The sequence below is a fragment of the Nomascus leucogenys genome, chromosome 15, assembly GCF_006542625.1.
Source record: "Nomascus leucogenys isolate Asia chromosome 15, Asia_NLE_v1, whole genome shotgun sequence".
NCBI classification, from domain to species: Eukaryota; Metazoa; Chordata; class Mammalia; order Primates; family Hylobatidae; genus Nomascus; species Nomascus leucogenys.
The window spans coordinates 106,177,711-106,190,418 of NC_044395.1; the positions used below are offsets into that span (position 1 = coordinate 106,177,711).

General features: G+C 54.8%; 1 protein-coding gene across 1 annotated transcript in view; it reads left to right on the forward strand.

The window, feature by feature from the left end:
- Positions 1-11,918, forward strand: part of CREB3L1 (cAMP responsive element binding protein 3 like 1) — a 44,250-nt gene extending 32,332 nt beyond the window's left edge. Inside the window, exons 4-12 of the mRNA XM_030829635.1 lie at positions 586-664; positions 1,553-1,710; positions 2,869-3,018; positions 3,156-3,214; positions 3,395-3,463; positions 6,792-6,891; positions 7,865-7,991; positions 10,757-11,021; positions 11,203-11,918. Coding sequence (XP_030685495.1) covers positions 586-664; positions 1,553-1,710; positions 2,869-3,018; positions 3,156-3,214; positions 3,395-3,463; positions 6,792-6,891; positions 7,865-7,991; positions 10,757-11,021; positions 11,203-11,239 — 1,044 coding nt within the window. The 3' untranslated portion in view covers positions 11,240-11,918. The remainder of the gene's footprint in view (positions 1-585; positions 665-1,552; positions 1,711-2,868; positions 3,019-3,155; positions 3,215-3,394; positions 3,464-6,791; positions 6,892-7,864; positions 7,992-10,756; positions 11,022-11,202) is intronic.
- The last annotated feature ends 790 nt before the right edge of the window (positions 11,919-12,708 follow it).

Genomic DNA, 12,708 nt, shown 5'->3' on the forward strand with positions numbered 1-12,708 from the left:
GAATAGAAATAAAGAGAAATGCATGTTTGTTAAAAATGTCCATCTGATTCTATCAGGCCCTTGCTTCATACCCATTAGGAGCTCTCATTGCCTCCAACTTCTTTGTCTGAATTCTACTTCTATTTATACCCCGAGACTCACTTCAGACTTTGACTTCTCAGGGAGCATCCTTGGAGCCCCCAGCCAATTAATGCCTCCTTCTGTGCTGTTGCTACGAGCCATTGAACAGCTACACTCTTCCAGACATGACCTCTTGCTTTGTCCTCATGGCAACCCGAATACCAAAGCCTGTGTGGCCCTCACAGTTGGTGTGGAAGGTGGCCCCACCCTCAGAGGCTCACCTTCTCTGAGCTTAAGGTCTGAGCTACACTACTTGGCCACCAGTCCTTTCTCTTAGGTGCGACTTGGCTTCTCTAAGCCCAAGAACTTGCCTCTGTTCCCTTGCAGCTGTGCCCAGAACTCCAAGCCCAGCCACTTCCCCAACTGTGCAGGGCAGGCCACCAGCCTTAGGGAGGAGGTGGGTAGATGGCATGGTGGGGACAGACCCAGGGGCAGCTAATGGAGCTGGGCTTGTCTGTTCCTCAGGCCCCAGGAGAGATGACTCAGCTGCCGGTGATCAAAGCAGAGCCTCCGGAGGTGAACCAGTTCCTCAAAGTGACACCGGGTAAGTGTGTCCAGGGGAAGGGCTCTTTTCTCCTCCAGTCGTAGGCAGATAGCATCCCCACTTCCTTGGTTCAGCCCATCCCTGTCTCTCGACAACCATCCCCCCCCAGAATATCCTCTCCACCCTAGTCCTCTTCTTTTTTGTTTTGCTTGTTTGTTTGTTTGTTTGTTTGTTTGAGATGGAATCTCACTCTGTCACCCAGGCTGGAGTACAATGGCATGATCTCAGCTCACTGCAACCTCCCCATCCCAGGTTCAAGCAATTCTCCTGTCTCAGCCTCCTGAGTACGTGGGATTACAGGTGCCCACCACCACGCCTGGCTAATTTTTGTATTTCTTAGTAGAGACAGGGTTTCGCCATATTGGTCAGGCTGGTCTTGAACTCCTGACTCACGGGATCCACCTGCCTCAGCCTCCCAAAGTGCTGTGATTACAGGCGTGAGCCACCGCGCCCGGCCTTCGTCCAGTCCTCTTCTTGCCCAATCTACTGCTGCCATCGCTCCTGCTTGCCCAGCCTGACCCTATGAGAGACAGGCCCCAGTCACCTTCTGGGGTTGCTGAGCTTAAGGCCCTGAACCCTGTGAAGAAAGGGGTCGGGGAGGACCTCCCAAGAATTCAGCTCCTATGATGGCTACGCCAAGGGCGAGCCGTAAAGGAGCTGGGCCTCTGTGGTGTCAGATGAGGCAGCACCCAGGAATTGGCTACCCAGATGTCAACTGTCTTTCTGACCCTGCAGAGGGGCTTCTGATGTCATAGCTGAGACCAAGGGCCTGGCAGTCCGTGTCCCACAATGTCAGGGCTGGTGCAAGCCCATGCTCAGCTGAACTCATGATGTCCAAGTGGAGCTGGTGTGCAACGTTGCTAACCCGGTTTCCCCTGCTCTCCCCAGAGGACCTGGTGCAGATGCCTCCGACGCCCCCCAGCAGCCATGGCAGCGACAGCGACGGCTCCCAGAGTCCCCGCTCTCTGCCCCCCTCCAGCCCTGTCAGGCCCATGGCGCGCTCCTCCACGGCCATCTCCACCTCCCCACTCCTCACTGCCCCTCACGTAAGGAGCTGGGGGTGGGCTGATCCCAGAAGTGAAGAATTGAATACATCCACCTGAGCACACTGGCCAGTCGGGAGGGTTTGGGAGCCCCGAGATTGATCCCCACCCTCATCAGAATTCAGAGGGATGCTTACCTGGCAGATGGCAGTTCAAATCCCTTTTTTTTTTTTTTTTTGAGTCTTGCTCTGTTGCCCAGGCTGGAGTGCAGTGGCTCAATCTCAGCTCGGCTCACTGAAACATCTGCCTCCTAGGTTCAAGCAATTCTCCTGTCTCAGCCTCCCAAGTAGCTGGGATTACAGGCACTTGCTACCACGTCTGGCTAATTTTTTTTTTTTTTTTTTTTTTTTGAGATGGAGTCTTGCTCTGTCACCAGGCTGGAGTGCAGTAGTGCGATCTCGGCTCACTGCAACCTCCGCCTCCCGGGTTCAAGTGATTCTCCTGTTTCAGCCTCCCGAGTAGCTGGTACTACAGGTGCATGCCACCATGCCCAGCTAATTTTTGTACTTTTAGTAGAGACAGACACGGTTTCACCCTGTTGGCCAAGCTGGTCTCAATCTCTTGACCTTGTGATCTGCCCACGTTGGCCTCCCAAAGTGCTGGGATTACAGGCGTGAGCCACCGCACCTAGCCGGGAATTCAAATCCTTTCTCCCTGCCTCATGGTGAACAGGAGACTGTTGCAGAGCCAGGACTAGAACTTGACATTTCTGACCTCTAGGGAATGACCCAGGCTGCCTCCAAGGAGTGCTGTGTGAGGGGCAGTGCCCAGATGGTCCAGAATCCCCAGGAAACATGGAGCTAGGCCCTGAGCCCTGGTGTGGGTGTGGAGTCTCCCAAGCCAAGACAGTAGGGAGGGTCTGAGGGAGATGCTGTTTGGGGCACCCCGGACAAGTAAGCTTTGAGGGTGTGGTCTCAGGGATGGGGTCCAGGAAGCCCTCCCGAACAATGCACTAAGAGCCTAACACCTGAGCTCTCAGCACCGCCCTGCCACCTGACATGTGTTACTGAATTTCACCCAGATCCACCCCCTTTTCAGATGAGGAAACTGAGGCATAGAGCGTTGTGTGCCTTGCCCAGGTCATGTAGCTAGCACATGGCAGAGCTTAAATTTGAACCCAGGGCTGCCTGGCTCCTAACTACCACATCATACTTCCTACAGAAATTACAGGGGACATCAGGGCCACTGCTCCTGACAGAGGAGGAGAAGCGGACCCTGATTGCTGAGGGCTACCCCATCCCCACAAAACTCCCCCTCACCAAAGCCGAGGAGAAAGCCTTGAAGAGAGTCCGCAGGAAAATCAAGAACAAGGTAAAGCCTGCCACCCTGGGGCTTCAGAGGGCTTCCTTGGTGGGTGGGCTCCCCTGGCATACCAGCTCTGAAATTGGGGGCCCCAGGGAGTGGATATGTGGCAGTGCTAATCCTTGTTTTCGGGCCTCCCCCTCTAGATCTCGGCCCAGGAGAGCCGTCGTAAGAAGAAGGAGTATGTGGAGTGTCTAGAAAAGAAGTAAGGGGCTTGGGAGGGGTGGGCAATCCACTCCCTTGCCTGACCTGCCCTCCCCTAGGCCCTCCCTCATGGGGCAGCAGAGGCAGGGGGCACAGGCAGTGTGACGGTGATGGGCTGGGCCGAGGGGCTGTCGTGAGTCTGGGGGCTGCCCCTGAGCCTGTGCCTGCTTGGCCTCTACAGGGTGGAGACATTTACATCCGAGAACAATGAACTGTGGAAGAAGGTGGAGACCCTGGAGAATGCCAACAGGTAGGTGGTGCCTCCTGCATCCAACCTGGCACCCTGCCCCTCTGCAACCCGTGCCTGGCTCTGCATAGCTCTGGGAGACAGGGGAGAGGAGAGAGAACTAAGTTTAGGATGGCAGGGACCCCAGAAACACACCCTGTAGCCTTGGGCCACTGACATCCTGCCCCTCCCTGTGTTCCCATTTTTCCTCACCTACACCTGGCAGGGCTGGGGAGCTGCTTAAGTGAGCAGATGTTTTCAAAGTGTGGTCCTCAGACCAGCAACAACCCCTGGGAATCATTAGAAATGCTTATTCTTGGGCCCCATGCCAGGTCTACTGAATCAGAAGCTCCAGGGGTAGGGCCCAGTGCCCTGTGTTTTAATAAGCCCTCCAGGTAATTAGGTTGCACCCCCAAGTTTGAGAACCACTGGTGTAAATCCTTGTTACTCAAAGCCAGTTGCTCCAGACAGGATCACCTAGGAGCTTGTTAGAAATGCAGGCCGGGCGCGGTGGCTCACGCCTGTAATCTCAGCACTTTGGGAGGATGAGGGGGGTGGATCATTTGAGGTTAGGAGTTCGAGACCAGACTGACCAACATGGTGAAACCCCATCTCTACTAAAAATAGAAAATTAGCTGGGCGTCGTGGTGGGTGCCTGTAATCCCAGCTACTCGGGAGGCTGAGGGAGAAGAATCACTTGAATCTGGGAGGCAGCAGTTGTAGTGAGCTGACACTGTGCCACTGCACTCCAACCTGGGCCAGACTCCATCTCAAAAAAAAAAAAAAAAAAATACAGAATTTGAGAACTCTCTCCAGACAGACTGAGCTAAAAACTGCACATTCACAAGGTCCTTGGGTGATTCACATGAACTATGAAGTTTGAGAAACAGGAGTGTAGAGACAGCAGCACAGTGCCTGGCAGGTAGCAGCCACGTCAAGTCACAGCTCTGGGTTCTTATGCTGCTCTGCCATTTTTGTGACTCTGGAGAAATCGTTAAATATCTCTGGGCCCCTGTTTCTTCGTCTAAATGGGGATGATAGAAACATTATCTCATAGGGCCGGGCACAGTGGCTGCACGCCTGTAATCCCAGCATTTTGGGAGGCCGAGGCGGGCAGATCACTTGAGGCCAGGAGTTCGAGACCAGCCTGGCCAACATGGTGAAACCACATCTCTACTAAAAATACAAAAATTAGCCCGGTGTGGTGGTGCATGCCTGTAATCCCAGCTACTCAGGAGGTTGAGGGAAGAGAATCGCTGGAACCCAGGAGAGAGAGGTTACAGTGAGCTGAGATCGCACCACTGCACTCCAGCCTGGGTGGCAGAGTGAGACTCTGTCTCAAAAAAAAAAAAAGAAACATTATCTCATAGGATTGATGTGAGGGTATTGAAATCCTGCGAATAAAGGATCCAGCCTGATGCTTGGCATTTAGGAATGTGCAATTCATGTTAGCTTTTATTCTTCTTTCATTATTTTATTTATTTTCTTGAGATAGAGTCTCACTCTGTCGCCCATGCTGGAGCGTAGTGGGGTGATCATAGCTCACTGCAGCCTCAAACTCCTGATTCTCCCCCCTTAGCCTCCTAAGCAGCTAGGACCACAGGCGCACGCCAGCACCCCTGACTAATTTTAAGTATTTTGTAGAGACGTGGTCTTGTTGTGTTGCCCAGGCTGGTCTCCAGCTCCTGGGCTCAAGCATACCTCCTGCTTTGGCTCCCAAAGTGCTGGGGTGATCCACCGCACCTGGTCTTCTTTCATTATTTTTACTTTTTTATTTTATTTTATTTTATTTTGAGACAGAGTCTTGCTCTGTTGCCCAGGCTGGAGTGCAGTGGCACAATCTCGGCTCACTGCAACCTCCGCCTCTTGGGTTCAGGCACTTCTCATGCCTCAGCCTCCCAAATAGCTGGGATTACAGACATGTACCACCACACCCGGCTAATTTTTGTATTTTTAGTAGAGACAGGGTTTCACTATGTTGGCCAGGCTGGTCTTGATCTCTTGACCTCATGTAATCCTCCTGCCTCAGCCTCCCACAAGTGCTGAAATTACAGGCGTGAGCCACCACACCCCGCCATTATTTTCATTCCAAATTCCTGATAGTGCCCAGCCATGAGCCTGTGGTAGGTCTTTAATAATTATTTGCTGGGATTAATTATAATAACCTAGACAACAGCCTTGGTATGCAGCAGGTGCTCAACACAAGACTTTTTCCTTCTTTCCTTCCTTCTCCCCCAGCTTCTCCAGCGGGATCCAGCCACTCCTCTGTTCCCTGATTGGCCTGGAGAATCCCACCTGACCCCCCACCCCACCCCTCTGTCTCTGGCTGGGGTTCCTTTCTGGCCCAAGTAGGTCCAGGCCCTTGGAGTTATTTCGCCACCTGCTGTACATTGTGGGAACTGCAACCCCTGCGTGCCCGGTTGGGTGGAGAGAGATTAAACATTTGCCCACCAAGCCTGTGCTGAACGCATTCTGTTTGCGCCCAGAAGATTCCACGCTGAGTGGGACCCAGTCCTCACCCTCAGGGAGGCCACAGTTAGTAAAGGAGGCTGATGTGGGAATCTATAAATAAACGAAGTACCGTGATAAAAGCAAACACAGCAATAAAACAAAAACGGCTGGGCACGGTGGCCCACACCTGTAACCCCAACACTTTGGGAGGCTGAAGTGGGTGGATCACCTGAGGTCAGGAGTTCCAGACCAGCCTGGCAAAACCCCGTCTCTACTAAAAATACAAAAATTAGCCAGCGTGGTGGCGCCCGCCTGTAGTCCCAGCTAGTCAGGAGGCTAAGGCAGGAGAATCACTTGAACCTGGGAGGCGGAGGTTGCAGTGAGACGCGAACGCACCACTGCACTCCAGCCTGGGTGACAGAGCGAGACTCTGTCTCAAAACAAAACAAAACAAAAAACCTAGCAAAAACAATAGCTACCATTTACTAGACACTCACTACATACCAGGCACTGTGCCAAACAGCTCCTTCTTATCAGCTCAGGGGGCTGGGGGTGCCCAGGAGGGAAGGTCGATGAACCTGTGGCAGGTGTCGGTTAAGCAAAAGAAGGCTGGCCTCTGCACAGCTGGGGGCAGGCCTTCCCTCCTCCAACCCCCTTGGCCAGGAGCATCACAGGGCAGGCCTGAGCTTCCACAGGGTGACCCAGCCAGTCACCATAAGGCAGGCCCCAGGTGCCAGGCCACTCTGCAGAGGAGCCACGCAGGAGGTGACCTTTCCTATCTTGACTGAAACGGGCACCTGGCGTGGAGGCCAAGTCTGGAGCCAGCCCCCTAGGAGAGCTCCAGGAGGCAGAGATGCCTGCGGGGTCAAAGCCTGCCAGCTGACTGCTGTGCCCTCCTCAGGACCCTGCTCCAGCAGCTGCAGAAACTCCAGACTCTGGTCACCAACAAGATCTCCAGACCTTACAAGATGGCCGCCACCCAGACTGGGACGTGCCTCATGGTAGGTGTGGCTCCCTCCACCACAGGCCCTTAGGAGGAGAGATCTTCCCAAGGCTGGCTTTTTCCAGGGTTGGGCAGAGCTTTGAGGATCAGTAACATCGTGGGCAGCGTCACCAGGATACACCATCCTGGCGCCTGGTGGGCTGGTTCTAGCCAACCCCAGCCTCCTTCTCCAAGCCCATGGTGACTTCTGCCTCACACCCGTCCCCGACTGGTTAACACAGTGTAGGTGTGTAGGTGACGCCAGTGGCCCCAGGTAGGGGACAGCTGGGCAGGTTCCTTGAGGAGGCAGCTTCCACAGGCCTTGTGCAGGGAAGGGCTTGGGGAGACTCAGGGAAGAACGGACATAGTTCTTTCTGGAACCGATGGCACTGAAAAGGCTGAGGAAACCCCTGGAAACCCGGAAGGATCCCAGGGTGTGCTTCAGACCTCTTCCAGTCTCTCTTCCGTCTTCTTCTGGAAATGGCCAATCTCTTGCCGCCTGGCTCAGGATGCCCCGCCCTCCGAGACCCTCGAGCTGTCAGGCGGCAGAGCCAGGCTATGGGCAGGGGTAGTGTGGGCTTCCTGGCTCTCAGCACCTCCCGCTAGCCAGGCTCCCCAGAATCCTGCTGAGAACATGATGTGCCGCTGTGTCCCCCTCCCTCGTCCCAGCCCCAAGCCCCACCTGCACCTATTCCTTCCTTTCCTGATTCCTCTACCCCACAGGGGACTCCACATTGGCCGCTTCCCTCTTACTTCTAGCACTGCCTGTGGCGACCCCCCTACAATGGGCTGGGATGGCCTTGGCGGCCCCTGCCTTCCCCAGAGAGGATAGGAGACCCCACATGCAGGAGGGAGTGTGGTCCACTGGAGGAGCTGCTTCCTTGGGAAAATGCTGAGACTTTTGTGCCTGTTGGTTTGGGGGAGGAGTGGGGTGGTCAGGGCCGTGACCCCTCCTTGCCCCAGATCTGATGCCACTCTCTCTTTGCTACCAGGTGGCAGCCTTGTGCTTTGTTCTGGTGCTGGGCTCCCTCGTGCCCTGCCTTCCCGAGTTCTCCTCCGGCTCCCAGACTGTGAAGGAAGACCCCATGGCCGCAGACAGCGTCTACACGGCCAGCCAGAGTGAGTGCCCGCCTGTCATGCCAGCTCCCTGGGCTGGGGCTGCCCTGTCCAGGCGGAAGCCAGACATAAGAGAGAAGCCAAGTGTGGGGTCAGCATTATCTCATTTTGCCTCATTTTCCAGATGGGGAAACTGAGGTCCAAAGAGAGTCTATGCTTTGCTCAGTGTTTGTGGTAGAATTGGGACTAAAATACAGAGCTCCCGATGCCCAGCCTAGCTCCCAGAGAGCTTCAGGAGTGACTTGCGGGAGGTGGGTTTAGGGCATAACAGGAATGTTCCGGCCCGGGGCCCCATGCATTATCGTGCCAGTGCTTATGGGGCATCTGCTAGGCACCATCAGTATCTCATGATGGGGACAGCAAGTGAGTTTCAGCTCAAAAGCCATTTCCAATAAGGTGGTGGTAGCTGCCTGAAACACTGCGTTAAGAAGGACCCTGGGCCGGGGGCAGTGGCTCACGCCTATAATCCCAGCACTTTGGGAGGCTGAGGCGGTGGATCACCTGAGGTCAGGAGTTCGAGGCCAGCCTGGCCAACATGGTGAAACCTCGTCTCTACTAAAAATACAAAACTTATCTGGGCATGGTGGCATGTGCCTGTAGTCCCGGCTACTTGAGAGGGGTGAGACAGGAGAATCGCTTGAACCTGGGAGGCAGAAGTTGCAGTGAACCAAGATCATGCCACTGGAGTCCAGCCTGGGTGACAGAGTGAGACTCCATCTCAAAAAAAAGAAGGACTCTGAGGCACCGTTCAGAATTGACAAGAAGGAGTGTCATGATCCACTGATAATATCTACCATGGACAGAGGAAGGTGGTGCTGGTGTGGGTTCACATATCTACTGTTTCCAAGGGGGACAGTAAATGTACAGTGGTTAGGAGCATGGGGATGTCAAGTCCGTCATAACTGGCACTGCCACTTGCTGTGTGACCTGGGGCATGTGTCTTAAGCTTTCATTTCTTCATCTAGAAAATGGGAGTGGCAATTTTGCACTTACTGAGCCATGGCTGTGAGACAGTGCATGAAATAGCACAGTGTCTGTGCTTATGAAATGAGCACACTCAGTCTCTTTGAGCTCACGGAGGAGAGAATAGCTACATCACAGTAGCTGGCAAAGGTAGAACCAGGGTAGGACCCAGCAAAGAAGAGTGTGGATTTCAGAGGCAGAGCATCCTTCAGGTGGACCCACAGAGGAACTTCCTTGCTGTCCCTCATCACTTACCAGTCAGTCACTTACCAAGAACCACGTGTCTGGCAGGACCAGAGGAGGAAGAGGAAACAGATGGGAGGTCAGAGGAGGGAAGATTAAGGAGTGAGTTTCAAGAAGGAGGGATATAGCAGGGAGGATGAGCTAGACTTTGAGGGCCTTGAGGGGAGGAAGCTGGTGTGGGGAGGGTTAGGGAAAGAGGAAGTAGAGACAGGGAGAGTGAAAGCTCCTCCCCGGACATGTGCAGGCTGAGGAGGAGAGAACAGGGTGGTCACTAAAGGCGGGTGGGCAGCAGCGATGCAAGGTCTGGAGAGCCATGTGTCTGCTTTTCCAAGGCCACAGAAGCCACTGGAGAGAAAGGAGTGGAAAGAGAGCTGGGGTTGATGGATAAAGCCACAGTGAGAGGAGGGAATGAATGAGCCCCTTGGAGGGAAGGCAGTGGGTTTTAGGCCCAGGACCTGGGCTGGGCGGAGAGGAGGACACATCCCAGCAGGTAGATGGCTTTGGAGCAGGCTGGTTTGCAGAGCTGGCGCATTGCACAGTTCCAGGGACCTCTGTTCACACAGACTATGAGGTCATGGCTGCAGAGCCGGAGGGGCAGCAGATCCCAGGGCCAGGCAGACCTGGGTTCGCATCCTCCCTTCAGGGAGGACAATTTCCCTGAGTGCCTGGAACTTCAGTTGCCTCCTCTGGGAAGCAGGGCTAAAGAAACCTCATTCCCTAGAGTTTCTCTAAGATTTTAACCACTCTACTTAGGTCTATGGGCCTTGGATAATGCCTAACAAATGACGGGTATCCAACAAATGTTTGTTTTCCTTCTCCGAAGGGCAAATTAGGATCTAGAATGGGGAAGAGACTTATTCCAGGTCTCACAGAAAGTAAGTGGTGGACTGGCTGGGTGCAGTAACTCACTCCGGTAATCTCAGCACTTTGGGAGGCCAAGGTGGGAGGATCACTTGAGGCCAGGAGTTCAAGATCAGCCTGGCCAACATGGTGAAACCCCGTCTCTACTACAAATACAAAAAGTAGCCAGGTGTGGTGGCGCACACCTGTAGTCCCAGCTACTCGGGAGGCTGAGGCAGGAGAGTCGCTTAAGCTCGGGAGGCGGAGATTGCAGGGAGTCAAGATCCTGCCATTGCACTCCAGCCTGGGCGACAGAGCAAGACTCTGTCTCAAAAAAAAAAAAAAAAAGAGAGAGATAGAGCAAGTAAGTGGTGGAGGTTAGAACACAGCTCCCAGATGCCCAAACTCAGTACCCTCTGCTTAGGAAGAGGTGACTTTTCTGAGTATTTCCTGAACACAGTTTCAATCACTTCCCCTGTATTACCTCATTTAAACCTCTCATTTACATGAGGTTGGTCCTAGTATCCCTATTTTACAGATGAGCACACTGAGGCTCAGAAAGGTTAAAGCAAAGTGTGTGGCTTACCTGAGGTCACACATCCGGGAAGTGTCAGAGCTGGGACTCAGATCCAGGGCCTGCATCCTTAACCACTAGGCCATGAATGTGGCCAGGATGTCGAGGGAATCTTGGGCATGCCGCTCATCCTACACTCCCTCTCCAGTGCCCTCCCGAAGCCTCCTATTCTACGATGACGGGGCAGGCTCATGGGAAGATGGCCACGGCGCCCTGCTGCCCATGGAGCCCCCAGATGGCTGGGAAATCAACCCCGGGGGGCCGGCAGAGCAGCGGCCCCAGGACCACCTGCAGCATGATCACCTGGACAGCACCCACGAGACCACCAAGTACCTGAGTGAGGCCTGGCCTAAAGACGGTGGAAACGGCACCAGCCCCGACTTCTCCCGCTCCAAGGAGTGGTTCCACGACAGGTGGGTGGGTGGCCCCTTTCTCTCCTGAGGTCTCAGGCTCCACCTGCCTCCTGCCCACCCTTGGCCCCACATTGGCCACACCCTCCCAAGGCCCCATCCCTACTGGGTCTAGATCCAGCTTGCAGAGGGTAAGAGGGTTCCTGCTGGACAGAGTCATCCCTGGCCTCTCTTCTCTCTCCAGGGATCTGGGCCCCAACACCACCATCAAACTCTCCTAGGCCATGCCAAGACCCAGGACGTAGGACGCACCCCCGGCACCCAGAAGAGGAGTTCTTGCTCACTAACCCGGATCCGCCTCGTGCCCCCGCCTCCTGGAGCTTCCCATTCCAGGAGAAAAGGCTCCACTTCCCAGCCCTTCCTTGCCCCTGACATTTGGACTCTTCCCTTGGGCCGACCACTCTGTTCTCATTCTCCTTCCCACCAACATCCATCCGTCCTTCTCAGACAAACCACTCACTGGGTACCCCACCTCCTCTTTCATATGCCCAACACGACCACTGCCTCCCTGCCCCCACACCTGCACCCAAACAGACACATCAACTCACCCCACTCACAGACACCCCTCACCCCACCCCCACTGTACAGAGACCAAGAACAGAAATTGTTTGTAAATAATGAACCTTATTTTTTATTATTGCCAATCCCCTAAGATATTGTATTTTACAAATCTCCTTCTTCCCTTCGCCCCTCCCTTGTTTTATATTTTATGAAGTTAGTGCGGGCTTTGCTGTTCCCTGGCCCAGGAAAGAGGTACTCCCCGACCCTCACCTGGCACCCTCCTGCTGCTGCCCAAGCCGCTGGGCCCTTTTAATTGCCAAACTGCCCTCTTCATCAGCTCAGCACATGCTTTAAGAAAGCAAAACTAAAAAAAAAAAAAAAAAAAAGATGCAGCATCAACTCCTGACTTTGTGCCTTTCTTCACTGGAGGGGAGGGAAAGTAGAATCAAAGGGCAGGGGAACAAGGGTAAGTTGATTTTATATTCTGGCAGGGGGTGTGGCAGGGGGTGTGGCAGGGGGTGTGGCAGGGGGTGTGGGGGGTGTGGCAGGGGGTGTGGCAGGGGGGTGTGGGAGGGGTGTGGGAGGGGGTGTGGGGGGGGGGGGTGTGGGAGGGGGTGTGGGAGGGGTGTGGGGGGTGTGGGAGGGGGTGTGGGAGGGGGTGTGGGAGGGGGTGTGGGAGGGGTGGGAGGGGGTGTGGGAGGGGGTGTGGGAGGGGTGTGGGGAGGGGGTGTGGAGGGGGTGTGGGAGGGGGGGTGTGGGAGGGGGTGTGGGGGGGTGTGGGGAGGGGGTGTGGGAGGGGGTGTGGGAGGGGGTGTGGGGGGGGTGTGGGGGGTGGGGGGGTGTGGCAGGGGGTGTGGGAGGGGGTGTGGGAGGGGTGTGGGGGATGTGGGAGGGGGTGTGGCAGGGGGTGTGGGAGGGGGTGTGGGAGGGGGTGTGGGGGATGTGGGAGGGGGTGTGGCAGGGGGTGTGGGAGGGGGTGTGGGGATATAGGAGTATGAGAAGGCATTTTTTTTTTTTTTTTTTTTGTAGAGGTAGGGAGTCGCTAAATTGCCCAGGCTGGTCTCAGACTCCTGGGCTCAGTCTGCCCACCATGGCCTCCCAAAGTGCTGGGATTACAGGCATGAGCCACCATGCCCAGCCTGTTCACTTTTTATTTTCCAATATTTTGTTGACAGATTTGTTATTTCCT